Source organism: Polypterus senegalus, chromosome 5 (assembly GCF_016835505.1).
Source record: "Polypterus senegalus isolate Bchr_013 chromosome 5, ASM1683550v1, whole genome shotgun sequence".
Taxonomy (NCBI): domain Eukaryota; kingdom Metazoa; phylum Chordata; class Cladistia; order Polypteriformes; family Polypteridae; genus Polypterus; species Polypterus senegalus.
Genome location: NC_053158.1, coordinates 40,703,998 through 40,724,227, shown reverse-complemented (window position 1 = coordinate 40,724,227; position 20,230 = coordinate 40,703,998). Strand labels below are relative to the sequence as shown.

At 38.1% G+C, this 20,230-nt stretch overlaps 1 protein-coding gene across 1 annotated transcript in view; it reads left to right on the top strand.

Annotated features, from left to right (window-relative positions):
• tmem68 (transmembrane protein 68) overlaps positions 1 to 20,230 on the top strand; it is a 100,945-nt gene that overhangs the window by 64,776 nt on the left and 15,939 nt on the right. The window contains exons 6-7 of the mRNA XM_039754522.1: positions 6,231 to 6,291; positions 17,455 to 17,594. Coding sequence (XP_039610456.1) covers positions 6,231 to 6,291; positions 17,455 to 17,594 — 201 coding nt within the window. The remainder of the gene's footprint in view (positions 1 to 6,230; positions 6,292 to 17,454; positions 17,595 to 20,230) is intronic.

Genomic DNA, 20,230 nt, shown 5'->3' with positions numbered 1-20,230 from the left:
CATTAAACAAGAAGGGAAGAAGGCTGACAAACATCATATCTGGAACAGACATCTCCAGGAATCCTTCCCCTGCTTATGTGCTGGGGTCGTGAACAGGATATATTAATTTTTACGTGCCATCTAGAAATGTACCTAACAAGTTATGGAAAAAGTCCAGACAATGCCCAACTTTACACAGAATATTTCTATTTTAAAAGTTTTTCATAACAGTAAATGTTTGATTTGCACAACACTAATTTCAAGTAATCAGGTCACCTTTTAATATCATATAATCATGTAACTGCTTTGCATATCCTGACTGCTTCTGTTGTTGTTTGTGCATTTTTAAAACAAACTTTGGCACATCCTTGAATTTAAAGAAGGGAAAATCACTGTCAGCACCTTTTTGTTATTTCATGATTAGATCAACATGGAAATTAAAAAACTGGGAACTTGTTCAATGGAAACAAGCAAAATATCTCTGCATCTACAGATATACTATATATTTATGTGTGCAATATGTACAGAGAAGTACATGCCCTTAATCTACATCCTATTCCCCCTAAATAACTTATCTAAATCCTTAAACAAAGTCTTTCAGTGGCATCACAGGGATGCTTTTTGAATATTCTGTGGATGCTGTGTGGCATTGATAGCCCGCAGGACCAAGTGCTTCAGATGTGTGAGAAGCAAACCTCATCTAATGCATTTTTCATTCTCATAAGGCTTGCAATTTAAATTACATATTTCGATTTGTTCTTTTCTGTATGTAACCAGTGGTTACTGAGATCAATGTTAAAACTAGACAAAGAATAATAACAATTTATGCCATTACTGTTATGTAATACATTGCAGATATAGATCTTGACAATCACCAATTGAAAAGGCGTACAGATATTTAATGAGAATAATTTTGCTAACTAGCTAAAATTAGAGATGCAACAATATTAATTACATAACATAATGTCATATTACTCTCTGTGAGCTATAGTGGCATGCAAATGTTTCAGCATCCTTGCTTAAAATGTCTGTTTCTGTGAATAGTTAAGTGAGTGGAAGATGAACTGATCACCAAAAGGCATAAAGTGAAAGATGTCACATTTTGTTTCAGCAATTTACACAAGATTAGTATTGCTTTTGTTTTGTACAATTAGACAGTGAAAAAGAGAAAAGAGAACCATGCAAACGTTTGGGCACACCAAGATATTTGAGGTCTCAGATAAGTTTTCTCAAGGTCTTAGACCTTAATTACCGTAGCTCATTAGGGCTATGGCTTGTTCACTGTCATCATTAGGAAACCCCAGGTTATGCAAATTGCAAAGTAGTATAAATTCCCTGACTCTTCAAACCTTGTCCCAACAATCACCAGCCATGGGCTTCTCTAAATAATTGATGCTCACAAAGCAGGAGAAGGTCACAAGAAGATAGCAAAGTGTTTTCAGGTAGCTGCTTCCTTGATTTGTAATGATATTAAGAAGTGGCAGTTAACAAGAATGGTGGAGGTCAAGTTGAGGTCTGGAAGACCAAGAAAACTTTCTGAAAGAACTGTTCATTAGTTTGGCAGAAAGGCATCTAAAAGCCCCTATTTGACTGCAAAAGACCTTCAGAAAGATTTAGCAGACTCTGGAGTGGTTCTACGGCGACACCAACACCTGAACAAATATGACCTTCATGGTACAGTCAGCAGAGGAAAACCTTTCCTCCATCCTAGCAACAAAATTCAGCACCTGAAGTTTGCAAATGAACATCTAAACAAGCCTGATGCATTTTGGAAACAAGTCCTGTGGACTGATGAAGTCAAAATAGAACTTTTTGGCCACAATGTGTAAAGGTATGTTTGGAGAAAAAGAACAGCTCTCCAACTGGTAAGCATGGAGATGGATCAATCATGCTTTGGGCTTGTGTTGCAGCCAATCGCACAGGGAACATGTCATTGGTAGAAGGAAGAATGGATTCAAATAAATACCAGCAAATTCTGGAAGCAGACATCACACTATTTGTAAAAAAATAAAAAGAAGATGAGTCCTACAACAAGATAATGATCTGAAACACATCTTAAAATCTGCAATGGAATACCATAGGAGAAGAAAGCTGATAGTTTTACCATGGCTCTCACAGTCCCCTGACCTAAATGTCACTGAAAATTTGTGAATGATGGAAATAAAAATGTAATCTTGCTTAAAATAGTAAAGAAATGTGTCATCTTTAACTTTATGCCTTTTGGTGATCAGTTCATCTTCCGCTCTCTTAACCGTTCACAGTAACATACTTTTTAAGTAAGGGTTCCCAAACCTTTGCACGCTGTGAACAAGTATTTGCACCTTCAAGATGTCCTCTTTTTTGTATATTTGTCACAATAAATGGCTTCAGATCTTTAGACAGTTACATAAAGGTAAGTAGAGTAAATAACAACACCATTTCTAAACTGCTAATTAATATATTTAAGTAGTGAAGTTGTCCAGTACCTGTATTGTCAAAGCAAAAAGGTAATGTGAATTGCTGACTCAATCAGCAAACCAGTGTTAATTGAAAAGTAACATAACCAGGTCAGATTTCATCCAGCCCTATTAAATTTAAGCCTTACTATACTATATATTGACCCATACCATAAGAGTGACACAGTCAGCACAGGATTTCTAGAAGAACACTATGACTTGAAAAGATCATGAACAAAGGTTTTGAAATTCACCAATAAGAAAAGTGTTACAAAGTCACTTCTAAGGCCCTGGCACCCAACTGCACAACAGTGAGAGCCATTATCTCTCAAACAGAGAACATGTGGAAAAGTGGCTAAATGTCCTAAGAAAGGCCAGCCTGTAAAAATTAACCCCGAGGTCTCGGGGATGATTCAAGTTGCAGAGGGTCCCAGAAAAAATCCAAAGGACTGCATGCCTCTCTTTTCTTAGCTAAGATCAGTGTTTATGCCTAAATGATAATAAAGAGACTAAGTAAAAATGAGGTTCATGAGAGAGTGTCAGGGTGGAAACCTCTGCTGTTCAAGAGTAGCATCAGTGCTCATCTCACATTTGCAAAGAAACACCTGGATGGTCCCCATGCTGTTTGAAATAATGTTCTATGAACAGACGAGGCAAAGCTAAAACTCTTTGGAAGACACTGGCCATGCCTTGTCTGATGTAAAGCTAATACAGTATTTGCAGTAAGAACATTATACCTACATTATACCTACAGTAAAACATGGGGGAGGTATTATGATAGTGTGGGGATGCTTTACTGCCTCAGGATCTGGAAGACTTATTTAAAATTATAAAATTAATTTTGTACTTCACTAGAATATTCTTAAGGAGAATGTCCAATCATTTGATTTGAGGCTGAAAGATAATTTGATTATGCAGCAGGACAATTATCCAAAACATAAATGCAAATTTACAATTTAAGAAACAAAATTGATATTTTGGAATGGCCTAATCAGTCCTGAATTGAACCCAACAAAGATGCTGTGGAAGGACCTGAAGCAAGCAGTTCAAGCTCCTACCATTGTGTCTGTATTAAAGTAGTTCTGCAAAGAAGAGTAGTCTAAAATTGCTCAACAGCGATGTAAAAGACTGGTATCAAGTTATAAGATACATTTAGTTACGATTATTGCTTCTAAAGGTGCAGCAACCAAGTGCTAAAACTACAGGGGCATTTACTTTTTCACATGGGTAACAGGGATGTTGGATAACTTTGTTTCTTAAATAAAAAAATTAATGATTTAAATTCCTTGCTCTGCGCTCCTATAAACACACGTTATCAGCAATACACTAATAACCCAAATGTGCTCCACTCACTTAAAATCTGGAACCAATGTAGAAAGCATTTTAAGACAAAGAAGCTTCTATCTGTGGCACCCCTGCAAGAGAACTACCTCTTTCAACCTTCACAAACATATGCAGTTTTTAATATCTGAAAAAAATTTGGAATTAACTTGCTTAGAGATCTTTATATAGACAACGTCTTTGCATCCTATGAACAATTACATTCCAAATTTAACATTCCAGCTACACATTTCTTTCACTATCTTCAAATCAGGAACTTTGTTCAACAGAACCTTCCAGATTTTCCTCATCTTGCACCCTCATCCACGCTGGAAAAATTATTGCTCAATCTCAAGGAATTAGACTCCATGTCTACAATATATAAAATCATTTTACAATCCCTTCCTTTCAAAGTTTCAAGAGGACACTGGGAAAAAGATCTCTCAATTAATATATCAGAAAAGGAGTGGAAAGTAGCAATGCAGAGAATTCACTCGAGCTCCATATGCGCAAAGCATACAATTATACAACTTAAAATTATATATTGAGCACATCTGTCTCGACTAAAACTCTCCAAAATGTTTCCAGGGCATGATCCAACCTGCGAACATTGCAACCAAGTCCCAGCCTCACTGGGTCACATGTTCTGGTCCTGAACCAAATTAACATTATTCTGGACAAAAATTTTTAATTACCTTTCAGACAGCCTTGGACTCACAATCCCTCCTAACCCATTAACAGCTGTGTTTGGGGTTCTTCCAGAGGGGCTTAAAGTGGAGAAGGACAAACAAATTGTGATTGCATTCACTACACTGTTGGCACGCAGACTTATTCTGATAAACTGGAAGAACCCAAACTCTCCTCTTTTAAATCAGTGGGAAACCGATGTGTTATACTATTTGAAATTGGAAAAAATCAAATACTCAGAGGATCCGTACAGACTTTTTTCAAAACATGGCAGGATCTAATCAGTAATATTTTAAAATAGGTTTATAAAGCACAGAGAATTTATTAATTTAGGTATGTTTACAAGCCTTAAATTGTATGCCGTTTGGCTTGCTCTCTCTCTCAGGGGTGGGGATTGATCTGTTCTTAACTCAATTCTTCTTTTTGTAAAAACTTGATTGTTTTGTATGGATTGTAATAAAATTAATAAAAAAAAATAATAAAAACTGTTGTATGTTTATTCAGGTTCATTTCTTTAATTTTGCATCTTGTCTAAAGATCTGAGGCCATTCGTTGTATATGATTATTATTGGTTGCCATCGACTTGGGTTCGAGTCCTAGAGATTCGATGAATTAAAGATCTAAAAAGAAGTCAGTTTGGTGCTAGTCCGGTGAGGTGCTGCTGCATCATCACCATGGTTGTTGTCAACGTGTCTAGCCACCTGGTTGCAGGCTGCCCTCTTCACCTGGTTCCTTTGATCTTCCCAAACAAGATTTCCTTCTCCAGTGATCTCTTTTCTGACGATGTGACCAAAATAAGACGGTCATAAATTCATCATTTGGGCTTGGAGTGACATAGCCAGTTTGATCTCTTCCAAAATCTATTTGCTAGTTCTTGTGGAAGTCCACTACATGCATAGAATCCTTCTTCAGCACCAAAGCTCAAATGAGTCAATCTTCTTTCTGTCTTGTTCATTTATTGTGTCCAGCTTTCAAATTTCTTAATTGCCCAATGAGAAAATGAATGCATGGACAAGTCTGTGCTTCGTTTTGAGTGTTATTTTCATTTCTTTGAATACTTTGTCAACAGGCTTCATAGTAGAGCGACCAAGTGCTGTTCTATGGAGCATTTCTCCACTGCTAGTTGCTTCCATGCTTACAAAAGAGCCCAAGAGATTGAAATTCTTTACAACTTCCGTTCTGTTGTCTTCAAACTCAGTTCATTGTATAAAATTTGCAAAAATAGACGATATTACTAAAGAGGCGAGGCTAATACTTTTTCACAATACTGTGATTACACAGATACAACTTAAGAATATTCATAGAAATACAATATTTGTATCTCTTTACAGAATATTGGCTATTTTTGTTGACAAAAAAGTACAAAAACACCACAACTCTGCATTACTTTACTCATCTGGTGGCAATTCCTCGCCATTCAGCAGATGTCAGAAGTTTTGAAGCAGAAGTACTCAAGTCTGGAAAAGCTTTCAACATAACTCATGTTCTTTTAACTAGAATTGGTATTAAATTAATGTCCCTGTTTGAATTCTCATATAATAAGACCTTTATGCATGTGGGAAAAGTCTCATTATTGTCTGACTTGGGGAAATTTGGACTCCATTAGCTTATTTTCATCTGTTGTCTTTGTACGACACTTAGTATACAGTGAAACCTGATCATAATTGACACACTATATTGCTCATCTCAGTTAAAAATGTGCGTACATTTCTTTTTATTTTCATATATTCAAAATATATGTTTGCTAGAAAAAAAATCAGAATTTCCAATTATACTCACTAAGAATTGTTGCTGTTTTATTTTCTTCAGCCCATCATTCCTATGTTTACACAAAATATTCGAGAAGGATTTCGCTCACTTGGAAGTATCAGTAAGTGGAGTTTATAATTTTATCTTTCCTTTTAACTTTATGTTTGGATATGAATTGTAATTGTTTTGTTATTTCATTTAATTTTTTCCCTTTCTTATTGAATCGGATTAGTATTTATTAGGCACAATCACATAAAACTGCAATAATAAAAGGTACATTTCCATGTCTCCCTGGCTGTCTGTCTGTTCACATGATATAGCTTTACCAGAGAAACATTCTATCTAATGTAAATTATTGATTTTTTATTTTTCCAAAATTACCTTGCAAGAGGTTATTTCCAGCTGTGCAGGTGCCGGTCATAAAATTAGAATATCATGACAAAGTTGATTTATTTCAGTAATTCCATTCAAAAAGTGAAACTTGTATATCAGATTAATTCATTACATACAGACTGATGTATTTCAAATGTTTATTTCGTTTCATTTTGATTATTATAACTGACAACTAATGAAAATCCCAAATTTAGTATCTCAGAAAATTAGAATATCAATTAAGACTAGTGCAAAAAAAGGATTTTTAGAAATGTTGGCCAGCTGAAAGGTATAAACATGAAAAGTATGAGCATGTACAGCATTTAATATTTAGTTGGGGCCCCTATGGCCTGGATTACTGCAGCAATACACCATGGCATGGTGTCGATCAGTCTGTGGCACTGCTCAGGTGTTATGATAGCCCATGTTGATCTGATAGTGGCCTTCAGCTCTTCTGAATTGTTGGGTCTGGCGTATTGCATCTTCATGTTCACAATACCCCATAGATTTTCTATGGGGTTAAGGTCAGGCGAGTTTGCTGGCCAATCAAGAACAGGGATACCATGGTCCTTAAACCAGGTACTGGTAGTTTTGGCACTTTGTGCAGGTGCCATGTCCTGTTGGAAAATGAAATCTGCATCTCCATAAAGTTCATCAGCAGCAGGAAGCATGAAGTGCTCTAAAACTTCCTGGTAGATGGCTGTGTTGACCGTGGACCTCAGAAAACACAACGGACCAACACCAGCAGATGACATGGCACCCCAAACCATCACTGACTGTAGAAACTTTACCCTGGACCTCAAGCAATGTGGATTCTGTGCCTCTCCTCTCTTCCTCCAGACTCTGGGACCTTGATTTCCAAAGGAAATGCAAAATTTACTTTCATCACAAAACATAACTTTGGACCACTCAGCAGCAGTTTTGTCTTTAGCCCAGGCGAGACGCTTCTGACGCTGTCTCTTGTTCAAGAGTGGCTTGACACAAGGAATGCGACAGCTGAAACCCATGTCTTGCATACGTCTGTGAGTGGTGGTTCTTGAAGCACTGACTCCAGCTGCAGTCCACTCTTTGTGAATCTCCCCCACAGTTTTGAATGGATTTTGTTTCACAATCCTCTCCAGGGTGCAGTTATCCCTATTGCTTGTACACTTTTTTCTACGACATCTTGTCCTTCCTGCGCCTCTCTATTAATGTGCTTGGACACAGAGCTCTGTGTCATGCCCTCCTTGTGCAAGGTGTCAATGGTCGTCTTTTGGACAACTGTCAAGTCAGCAGTCTTCCCCATGATTGTGTAGCCTACATATCTAGACTGAGAGACCATTTAATGGCTTTTGCAGGTGTTTTGAGTTAATTAGCTGATTAGAGTGTGGCACCAGGTGTCTTCAATATTGAACCTTTTCACAATATTGTAATTTTCCGAGATACTGAATTTGGGACTTTCATTAGTTGTCAGTTATAATAATCAAAATTAAACGAAATAAACATTTGAAATACATCAGTCTGTATGTAATGAATTAATCTGATATACAAGTTTCACTTTTTGAATGGAATTACTGAAATAAATCAACTTTGTCATGATATTCTAATTTTATGACCGGCACCTGGGCTTGATAGCAAAACCAATTCCCGGTACAAGTTTCTTGAAACACCATCAGAGTCACAGACTTGTTTTAACTTTTCATCAGGTATGTAGAATCCCCAATAAATTATGGATCTTTCAGATTATTTAAAGGAACAGGTTACAATGCCCACTTTGACCAAGATTTTAATTAGAAGTCTCTTTGGGAGTCAGAGGTACAGTGTTGTGATGCACAGTCTGATCTGACTCAAAATGCTTTCTGAAAACAGAACTTTTATAGATAAGTAATTTGAGTAAATAAACAAGCTGTGCACCAGTAGTGCCCCGATCCTGAGCCATGAATAAAGAATGGTACCAAAACATCCTCGGAGAGCAACTTCTCCCAACCACCCAAGGACAGTTTGGTGATGAACAATGCCTTTTCCAGCATGATGGAGCACCGTGCCATAAGGCAAAAGTGATAACTAAGTGGCTGAAGGAACAAAACGTTGAAATTTAGGGTCCATGGCCAGTAAACTCCCCAGACCTTAATCTGATTGAAAATGTGTGGTCAATCCTCAAGAGGCGGGTAGACAAACAAAATCCCACAAATTCTGACAAACTCCAATCATTGATTTATGCAAGAATGGCCAGCCATTAGTCAGGATTTGGCCCAGAAGTTGATTGACAGAATGCCAGGGTGAATTGCAGAGGTCTTGAAAAAGAATGGCCAACACTGCAAATATTGACTCTTTGCATAAATGTAATTGTCAATAAAATCCTTTGAAACTTATGAAGTGCTTGTAATTCTACTTCAGTATACCATAGAAACACCTAAAAAGAAGATCTAAAAACACTGAAGCAGCAAACTTTTGCGAAAATTAATATTTGTCATTCTCAAAACTTTTGACTACGGCTCTACACTTAGTCATAGACTGTCCACTGCTGACAACTAACAATAGTTCATCAATCAAAGCAATTTTTTCAAACCACTTGACTTGGAATCTGATGTCTTAGAAAACTATTTCAGCCACTACAAGCTTATTTGGGCTTAATTTTTAACTACATTATATTGTAAAATAATACTTAAAACATGTATTGTATGTACTGTACTAATACATGTAATTGTACTTTATTATTGCTTTTATTTTTAATTTGATGTCTCTTTATTTGATGGTATAACTTAACAAAAATCATTTTAACTTCAAAATAGTTCACCAAGTCCATGACCACACCTGATTGATGCTTCATACATATTCTGACTTGTTGCATTTGGTTTGGTTTATAATAAGAGGATATTTTGAAAAAATAAATTTAATATATGAAACATTATTTGATTTAAAAAGATAATGCTGGAACCCTTAAATTATGGTTTGGACCCTATCATGCTATCCATTCGTTTATGCATACATTGTCCGAATACCTTCTTGATGTTTCAGCTCTGCCACCACATTTACAGCACAACTAAAGTCAAAGCTGCAGCATTTATTTTGCATTCCTGATGGTAATGGACTCTCTACTGAGAATAGTTGTCTAAGCAGGAATTAATGACCAGCCATTGTTCTGCAAGAAAACTTTTAAAGGTGACCTGGCAACGACTGTAGTCATAGCTCTGTGCATCCCTGCTCCTTTTTCAGTGTTATTTGTTCATTTTGTGCATTTTATATCTTTTTCAGAAAGAGTCCTATGAAGTACAGTATTTTCCTTTAAGCTTTCTAGTCCGATCTGCAGTTTGACATCCACTGGCTGATTCTTTTTGCGCTTTGAATATGAGTTTCATAATGCTACTCAGCTCATGTATACAGAATAAGACAATGTAAGGGGAGGGAATTCTTATTAGATATGTCATCTACCCTTGGTTAGAAATGCAGAAATAAATAAAGTAGCCTCATTTGTAACTTTAGTTCTGATGTTATATTTGGGTTTACATCGTCAAGGTCATAATGTAAAACCATACAGACCAAGATTGTAAGAGAGTGTGAGAAGTAAATTTGCTGAAACATTGACAGGAAGAGCTAATGAGTTTACAGATTCAACATGTGAGAATGGCATGTGGGAACTGAAGAAAAATGTTGGTGGAATACCGAGGTACAAAAAGAAAATGAGATGTGCTATAAGGCGCAGCATTAAACAAAGGCAGAAGATGACAGGGCAATGTGTAGAGAAGAAAAACAAAATGCTAGTAAAGCAGTTATGATAGCTCAGGAAGCTATGAAATGGGAGCTTTCAAGTATTCAGAATGAAAAAGAAGATGGGAAAACAAAAGATAGGATATACGACTGTACAGGTGCTGGTCATAAAATTAGAATATCATGACAAAGTTGATTTATTTCAGTAATTCCATTCAAAACGTGAAACTTGTATATTAGATTCATTCATTACACACAGACTGATGTATTTCAAATGTTTATTTCTTTTAATTGTGATGATTATAACTGACAACTAATGAAAGTCCCAAATTCAGTATCTCAGAAAATTTTAATATCAATTAAGACCAATGCAAAAAAAGGATTTTTAGAAATGTTGGCCAACTGAAAGGTATGAACATGAAAAGTATGAGCATGTACAGCACTCAATATTTAGTTGGGGCTCCTTTGGCCTGGATTACTGCAGCAATGCGGCATGGCATGGAGTCGATCAGTCTGTGGCACTGCTCAGGTGTTATGAGAGCCCATGTTGCTCTGATAGTGGCCTTCAGCTCTTCTGAATTGTTGGGTCTGGCGTATTGCATCTTCCTCTTCACAATACCCCATAGATTTTCTATGGGGTTAAGGTCAGGCAAGTTTGCTGGCCAATCAAGAACAGGGATACCATGGTCCTTAAACCAGGTACTGGTAGCTTTGGCACTGTGTGCAGGTGCCAGGTCCTGTTGGAAAATGAAATCTGCATCTCCATAAAGTTCGTCAGCAGCAGGAAGCATGAAGTGCTCTAAAACTTCCTGGTAGACGGCTGCGTTGACCTTGGACCTCAGAAAACACAATGGACCAACACCAGCAGATGACATGGCACCCCAAACCATCACTGACTGTGGAAACTTTACACTGGACCTCAAGCAACGTGGATTCTGTGCCTCTCCTCTCTTCCTCCAGACTCTGGGACCTTGATTTCCAAAGGAAATGCAAAATTTACTTTCATCAGAGAACATAACTTTGGACCACTCAGCAGCAGTCCAGTCCTTTTGTCTTTAGCCCAGGCGAGAAGCTTCTGACGCTGTCTCTTGTTCAAGAGTGGCTTGACACAAGGAATGCGACAGTTGAAACCCATGTCTTGCAATCGTCTGTGCGTGGTGGTTCTTGAAGCACTGACTCCAGCTGCAGTCCACTCTTTGTGAATCTCCCCCACAGTTTTGAATGGGTTTTGTTTCACAATCCTCTCCAGGGTGCAGTTATCCCTATTGCTTGCACAGTTTTTTTTACGACATCTTGTCCTTCCCTTCGCCTCTCTATTAATGTGCTTGGACACAGAGCTCTGTGAACAGCCAGCCTCTTTAACAATGACCTTTTGTGTCTTACCCTCCTTGTGCAAGGTGTCAATGGTTGTCTTTTGGACAACTGTCAAGTCAGCAGTCTTCCCCATGATTGTGTAGCCTACAGAACTAGACTGAGAGACCATTTAAAGGCTTTTGCAGGTGTTTTGAGTTAATTAGCTGATTAGAGTGTGGCACCAGGTGTCTTCAATATTGAACCTTTTCACAATATTCTAATTTTCCGAGATACTGAATTTGGGACTTTCATTAGTTGTCAGTTATAATCATCAAAATTAAAAGAAATAAACATTTGAAATACATCAGTCTGTGTGTAATGAATGAATCTAATATACAAGTTTCACTTTTTGAATGGAATTACTGAAATAAATCAACTTTGTCATGATATTCTAATTTTATGACCAGCACCTGTATGTACTGTATGAATTTCTTGAAAAGTGCTGAAAGGAAGGGAACACTGTGATTGATAGCAATGGGATTAAATATTCTTAGAAGTAAATGGAGGAGTTGCTGAATGAGGGTAATGAATAGGCTAATAATGTTCATTGTGAAAAATTGAAGGAACTAGGCGAAAGTTTTCAAAAGAGGATTTCACAAAAGGACTGATGAAGATAAGTATAGTGGTGAGCACAACTGCAGTAGTACTGCAAATGTTGAAGGCAGTAGAAGGTCCTTGAGTTGAATCATTGATGAACCTGTACAACATGATTGTGTGTGAATAGAGGGTTCATGAAAATTGGAAAATAACTACGTTCATTCCAGCATACAAAGGAAAGGTTGATATACAGAGTGCAAAGTCGAGCTTTTGCAACATGTAATGAAGCTGGTTGAGTGAGATGTAGAAGTACAATCAGGAATCAGGTGAAGGGTAGAAAAATGCAGTTTTGTTACATGCCTGGGAAGGGAATAATAGATATGGTCTCTATTGTCACATAAATGTAGGAAAAGAATCTGGCCGGGGTAAGATGCTGAATTATGCGTTTGTAGATCTGGAGAAGGCATTTGACAGGGTGCTACAAGGGGGTTAGGAGTGGATGATCAATTATGCCGATCTATGAGAAAGCACAACTTTTTAGGAAAGTAATGGTTATACTGAAAGCTGAGACTGCACCAGGAGTCTATTTTGAGATGGTCACTTTTCATGAAATGATGGAGGTAATGACCAGAGAAGTTTATGAATGATTTGCCATGGTAGATCTTATATGCTGATTATCTCATTTTGTTGGCAAAAACTAAAGTGAATCTGAAGGAGAAGATACTGAAATGAAAAAGTAGTTTGTAAGCAAATGACCTCAAGGTAACTGCTGAAAAGACAAAGCTGATGGATGAAGATGAAGGGATGATAGGTGTGGAAGAGATGGGTGAATGGCAATGCTGCATGTACAGTAGAGGTATTGGGACAAATGTATATTTATAGAAAGCATGTGAAAGGGATGTAGAATGCTGTTGCACTAAACATATATATAAAAATTGGTAGTGGAGTTGTTCTGAAGAAAGTAAGTAAATTATGCTGCTTCAGTAAAATGTAGCTGGAGATGTGGACTTAACAGTGATAGCTAGGGTCAGAGGTACATGGAAGAAATTCTGGCAGATGGATATTTGGAGTCTCATGAAGGGGGATGAAGATCAGTGGTGAGAAAAGAGAAATACTTGATGTGGAACTGATAGGTGTTGTGCTGGGGAGAAGCAGACTAAGGTGGTTTGGGCATATTGAGCGAAAGACAGAGGGTGATTGGATGAAGAGGTGTGCCATGATAGAGGTGGAGGAGAAAGGACAACAGAGTTGGAAAAAGTACTACCAAAATCTACTCAGATGTATTATCACATAGACCAAAACTTACTTAAGTTAAAATAAAATTTAAAAAGCAGTCTTTAAAAGGTCACTCAAGACTCAAGAAAAAGTACACTTTAGTTACTTTACAAAAAAAAATGTAAATTAAGAAATATTAAAACATTTCCATGCTGTGCATTGGAAAGCATAAGAAAAATGTACATATTAATTAATTTTATATATATATATATATATATATATAGCTAGAAATCCACAAGGGAAAAGAATTAATCACGTATCTTGAATAGTCTTATATTCCTGAGCTGTCAACACTTATCAGGTAGGTGGGTGTAAGAGGGGTGGATTAGTAAGGTGGTGCTCAGAGGATGTTGGTATTAAAGTCTTTTTTATTATTTGGATATTAAAGCCTGCATATGCTGGGTTCAGTTCCAAATTTCTGTTAATGGTGCTTTCATTTGATAGCCACAAATTCACCCCCTTACAACCACCTACAGCCCCCATCCTTATTTGCTATATTTTGCTTTTAATTCGGGTATGTCTAATCATTTTCCTTTGATAATGACACCCGATGGGTGTTAAAAGCTGAGGAATAAAAGACTACGAGGTCTGTCTATTAAATAATGAGATTGTGCTTCCATCTGTTAATCAAAGAACTGAGAACTGATTATGAGCACTTACCATGCAGGTTTTAAGCTGTCCATATCCATACGACAAATGACAACACTCTCTGCCATTTAGTTGATTGTTAGTAACCTTTTAATGCAGTTGTGTTTCCCCTTGAGTGCTGGAATCATGCTAAGTTTAAATGTTGAGCAAAGTGTCAATTTGGAATTTTAGTAAAATTGAACAAAACCCCAATGGAATCTTTTCAAATACTTACTGAGGCTTACAGGGAAGATTGCATGTCTCGTGTGTATGTGTTTGAGTGGCACAAAAGATTAAGTGAAGGAAGTGAGAACATGAAAGACAATGAGTGTGCTGGACGACCTTTCACTTCAAGAACCGAAGAAAATGTAGAAAAAACTTGCCAGATGTTTCGAACAGACTGCCAAGATACTACGTGGAAACTTTTGCGTGAGGATCTCAATATGAAAAACATTTGTGTCAAGGTGGTCCCTAGGGTTTTCACACCAGAGCAAAAAGAGTGCCACAAGGAAATTTGCACCGACCTTCTACAGCAAGTTGAGGTGGACCCAAATCTATTTCAAAATGTCATCACTTGTAACAAAACCTTGATCTTCTAGTATGATCCTGAAGCAAAACGAGAGTCAATGCACTAGAAAACACCGTCATCACCAAGAATGAAACAAACACATCAAAGTCCAAATTCAAAGCCATGTTCATCGAGTTTTTTGACATGAAGGGTGAAATTTTGCCAGAATGGGTTCCAGAATGCACAACAGTGAACCAACATTATTATAAGGAGGCTTTGACAAAGCTAAGAGAAAAACATCCAGAACTGTTGACAAATTGTTTCATTCTTCATCAGAACAATGCTCCTTCTCACACAGCACTTTCTGTGAAGCAATTTTTGACCAATAAACACATTACTACTCTGGAACAACCTCCATATTTGCCAGTGGCACCTTGTGACTTTTTTCTTTTTACTAAATTGAAATCGGTGCTTGAAGGAACACATCCTGGACTAACTGGTGAGGAAGGCAGTGTTTCCTTTGGAGGCATTAGCTCTCCGAAACTGTGTTCTTTTTAAATTGCGGCATATTAAGTAACTAAACAATATAGTAATATGACAGAAAAGGCGATATCCCTCCCATCATGATTACGGCGGTATAAGAATCACATGAGAAAAATATATTTTAGCTTACATTTACTGACGGTTTACGTGGTTACAAACATGAAGCTGATGACAGACTTATCAAGGTGGGCGTCTTGATCTACGTAGTCTGCCATTTTTCGTTACCACGCTGAGAGGATTTTCGGACGGAGGTCCGAACAGCTTCAATGGGTTTGGCTGTTGTCGAAGCCTTTTATACTGTCTGCTTCATGTGCTGGTCTTCTCTGGTCTCCAAACAAGGACAGTAAAGATGTAACCCCACCTCCAACAAGAATAGTACAATGCTCACACTGCACTTCTCATTCTCCCAACAAGGAAAGAAGATTTTGTGCTGACAGAAGACAGAAATATACTATTCTGTGTTTAGGCTAACTATACAATCCTCCAGTTGTCTTTGGCTATCTAATCCAGTGCTTGGTTGGCAATTCTAAATGCTGAGCCCCTGTGTACCATACTTGGTCTGCCTGTATCAATAAATACATGCCAGTGTGCATAGAGACAGTGACATTAAACTTAATCTTATAACAGGCAGGCTCTATTGTAGGCACGGTGCTGGACAGTTTGACATCCGTGGCAGAGCGACAGGCACTGAGCAGGCTCCTGTCAATTATGGAGAATCCACTGCATCCCCTGAACAGTTCATCTCCAGACAGAGGAGCAGCTTCAGCGACAGACTGCTGTCACTATCCTGCTCCACTGACAGACTGAGGAGATCGTTCCTCCCCCACACTATATGTTACTCTTCAGTTCCACAATGGGGGATAAACGTTAACATTATACAATGATATTGTCTGTTGTACCTGCATTTTTTAACTTTATGCTGCTGCTGGAGTATGTAAATTTCCCCTTGGGGATTAATTATGTATGTATGTATGTATGTATGTATGTAGGTAGGTAGATGAGCTGCCAGGACGCCCCTGCTGCATATATTCCGGGGGAGCAACCATGGGCAGCTCAATACCTTCCCCGGGACGCTTGGTAGCAGCCTCCCTGCCGACGGTGATTCCAAAAACCTCCCGCATGGCTCCATGGGAGATGGAGTCCTCCAAAGCCTGGTTGGGAGTTGGGGTGGCTGCTAGGGAGTGCTGCCTGGAATCAACAGCCCGACTGGATGAGTCTTCAGCCCCACTCGGAAGTGCAATTGGGACCATGCTTTCCAATGCACAGCATGGAAATGTTTTAATATTTCTTAATTTACATTTTTTTTTTTCATAAAGTAACTAAAGTGTACTTTTTCTTGAGTCTTGAGGCCTTGAGTGACCTTTTTAAGCCTGCTTTTTAACTTTTATTCTTACTTAAGTAAGCTTTGGTCTATGTGATAATACTTTTGAGTAGGTTTTTGTAGTACTTTTTCCAAGCACCTGGAACACTTCCGGGTGGGCTATAAAAGGGGTCAGCCACCACCACTCGAGGGCCAGAGTTGGGAGGAGGAGGACTAAGCTTGAGGAAGAGTGATGGTAAAAGGAGAAAGGAACTGGGTTGTGGGTTTGTTTTGCTTTGGGACTGTGTTGGGCTGTGGGACACGGGGAAGATGTGGCCCACAGCTGAAGAGAAAATAAAATATAATATATAATAAATATCCAGGGGGAGGACCCCTGGACGCTAGATAGCCGCCCCCCTGGGCTGGAGTAGTGCCTCGGTTTCCCACAGGGCTCCCTGGGAATCGGAGTTGGGGGCAGCCCTGTTGGGTCCCGCAGGTGTTTGGGACTCCTGAGCTCATGTGGGCAACAGATTCATCACACCTGGAAGTGCCGCCGGAACTCATGATCAAACACCTGGAGCACTTCCAGGTGACCTATAAAAAGAGCCAGCGACCACCACTCATCAGCCAGAGTCGGGTGAAGGAGGACAAGGTTGTGAGGGAGGAGCGGTGGTGCCTAGGAGGAGAAAGTACTTGTGTGTTACTGGTGGTTACTAGTGGTTGGGACTGTGTTGTGGCTGGGGGGATTACAGGGAAGATGTGCCCTCCAGTTGAAGATAAATAAAAGTCTTTTTATTTTTCATGTGCCTCCCGTGTCTAATCTGTGTCAGGTCAGGCGCTATATAGATATATATAGAAAATATATATATATATATATATATATATATATATATATATATATATATATATCTCAAAGCATTCTTAAAACTGAAACAGTGCAAGCTTTCTTCATATTCTTTTTTTAAGCTACTTTAGGACTCGGAATAAACCAAAAGTTAATATTCTTAACTGAGTTATTATTAGTATACTGTATGTGTACAATATATATTTATGTTTGTTTGTTTTGTTTTTACCTTTATTAGAATTCTTTCGCTGGCTGTATGAAAAATTTCGATTACCGATTGTACCTGTATATGGAGGGTTTCCAGTTAAATTCCGTACTTATTTGGGTGATCCAATTCCATATGACCCTAACCTAACTGCAACTGAGTTAACCGAAAAGGTAAGACTTTATTTACTCATTTTCTAATTTATTTTTCACAAAAAGCCAAAAAGTTTTCCTGTTATTAGGCTGAATGACAAATATTTCAAAAAACGTATAATGTTAGGTTTATTATTTTGTTTATGGGGATAAAAGTGTAGCACTTCAAATTTGGTTAATCAAGCTCAATATCTTCTATTATGTAAAGTCAACATTGTTCTTAAACCAGGGAAGATAGCCTTTTACTACTCATAAAGAATGAACATGAAAAAGGGCCTCATAGATGTCCATTGTTTCATCTGATACTATATCTTATAAGTTATAAACTGTTACATAAAAAACATATATATGTCTGTGTGTATATACAGTGGTGTGAAAAACTATTTGCCCCCTTCCTGATTTCTTATTCTTTTGCATGTTTGTCACACAAAATGTTTCTGATCATCAAACACATTTAACCATTAGTCAAATATAACACAAGTAAACACAAAATGCAGTTTTTTAATGATGGTTTTTATTATTTAGGGAGAAAAAAAAATTCAAACCTACATGGCCCTGTGTGAAAAAGTAATTGCCCCCTGAACCTAATAACTGGTTGGGCCACCCTTAGCAGCAATAACTGCAATCAAGCATTTGCGATAACTTGCAATGAGTCTTTTACAGCACTCTGGAGGAATTTTGGCCCACTCATCTTTGCAGAATTGTTGTAATTCAGCTTTATTTGAGGGTTTTCTAGCATGAACCGCCTTTTTAAGGTCATGCCATAGCATCTCAATTGGATTCAGGTCAGGACTTTGACTAGGCCACTCCAAAGTCTTCATTTTGTTTTTCTTCAGCCATTCAGAGGTGGATTTGCTGGTGTGTTTTGGGTCATTGTCCTGTTGCAGCACCCAAGATCGCTTCAGCTTGAGTTGACGAACAGATGGCGGACATTCTCCTTCAGGATTTTTGGTAGACAGTAGAATTCATGGTTCCATCTATCACAGCAAGCCTTCCAGGTCCTGAAGCAGCAAAACAACCCCAGACCATCACACTACCACCACCATATTTTACTGTTGATATGATGTTCTTTTCTGAAATGCTGTGTTCCTTTTACGCCAGATGTAACGGACATTTGCCTTCCAAAAGTTCAACTTTTGTCTCATCAGTCCACAAGGTATTTTCCCAAAAGTCTTGGCAATCATTGAGATATTTCTTAGCAAAATTGAGACGAGCCCTAATGTTCTTTTTGCTTAACAGTAGTTTGCGTCTTGGAAATCTGCTGTGCAGGCCGTTTTTGCCCAGTCTCTTTCTTATGGTGGAGTCGTGAACACTGACCTTAATTGAGGCAAGTGAGGCCTGCAGTTCTTTAGACATTGTCCTGGGGTCTTTTGTGACCTCTCGGATGAGTCGTCTCTGCGCTCTTGGGGTAATTTTGGTCGGCCGGCCACTCCTGGGAAGGTTCACCACTGTTCCATGTTTTTGCCATTTGTGGATAATGGCTCTCACTGTAATTCACTGGAGTCCCAAAGCTTTAGAAATGGCTTTATAACCTTTACCAGACTGATAGATCTCAATTACTTCTGTTCTCATTTGTTCCTGAATTTCTTTGGATCTTGGCATGATGTCTAGTTTTTGAGGTGCTTTTGGTCTACTTCTCTGTGTCAGGCAGCTCCTATTTAAGTGAGTTCTTGATTGAAACAGGTGTGGCAGTAATCAGGCCTGGGGGTGGCTACGGAAATTGAACTCAGGTGTGATACACCACAGTTAGGTTATTTTTAACAAGGGGGCAATTACTTTTTCACACAGGGCCATGTAGGTTTGGATTTTTTTCTCCCTAAATAATAAAAACCATCATTTAAAAACTGCATTTTGTGTTTACTTGTGTTATATTTGACTAATGGTTAAATGTATTTGATGATCAGAAACATTTTGTGTGACAAACATGCAAAAGAATAAGAAATCAGGAAGGGGGCAAATAGTTTTTCACACCACTGTATATATATATATATATGCTATACACAGACACAGCAGTCAGGCAGGGTCATGCCCAAATCAGTGACCAAGTAAACCTGTTATCTGTATTTACAATGTACCTTGCATTACCCACTGACATCTTTTCTGTTTGCTTTGGCGGAGAGACACAACATCGCTTTGAGCCTGCTGTTGCCCCTGGAACAGATAAACAGTCTTCCGTAGATATGGAGATCAGACATCGGGACGCTCTTTGGTGTGCTGTCTAGTTGGGGGACATCCCAAGAGAGTTTACAAACCTCACATTTTCTTGAATGAGTGATGCATTAATAGGAATGTTTCTTGAACGAGCATCACTGAACCACATAAAAACTGCTTTTTCGATATCTTCAAATGCAGCAATTCATATATGTTTGCAACCTAATATTTTTCTTATTTTTTTGCTCGGTCTTTTAAGAAAGTTAACAGCGTCAATGGCGAAATTCCGAATTCACTGACGTCTTTTTTCTTTTTGCCGCAATTGAGAGCTGCAAAAATGTAAAGTTTTTTTTCTAATATGAACTGTTATCGTTTTTTCATGTCTGCCGTTTCTATTGGAGGGTCACAATGAGTTAAATTCCAATGGATGTTTTTCAAATGTTGACGTGCAATAAGCAAAAGGTATCGCTGAAAACCACCGAAAACAAACAAAAAAAAAAATAAAC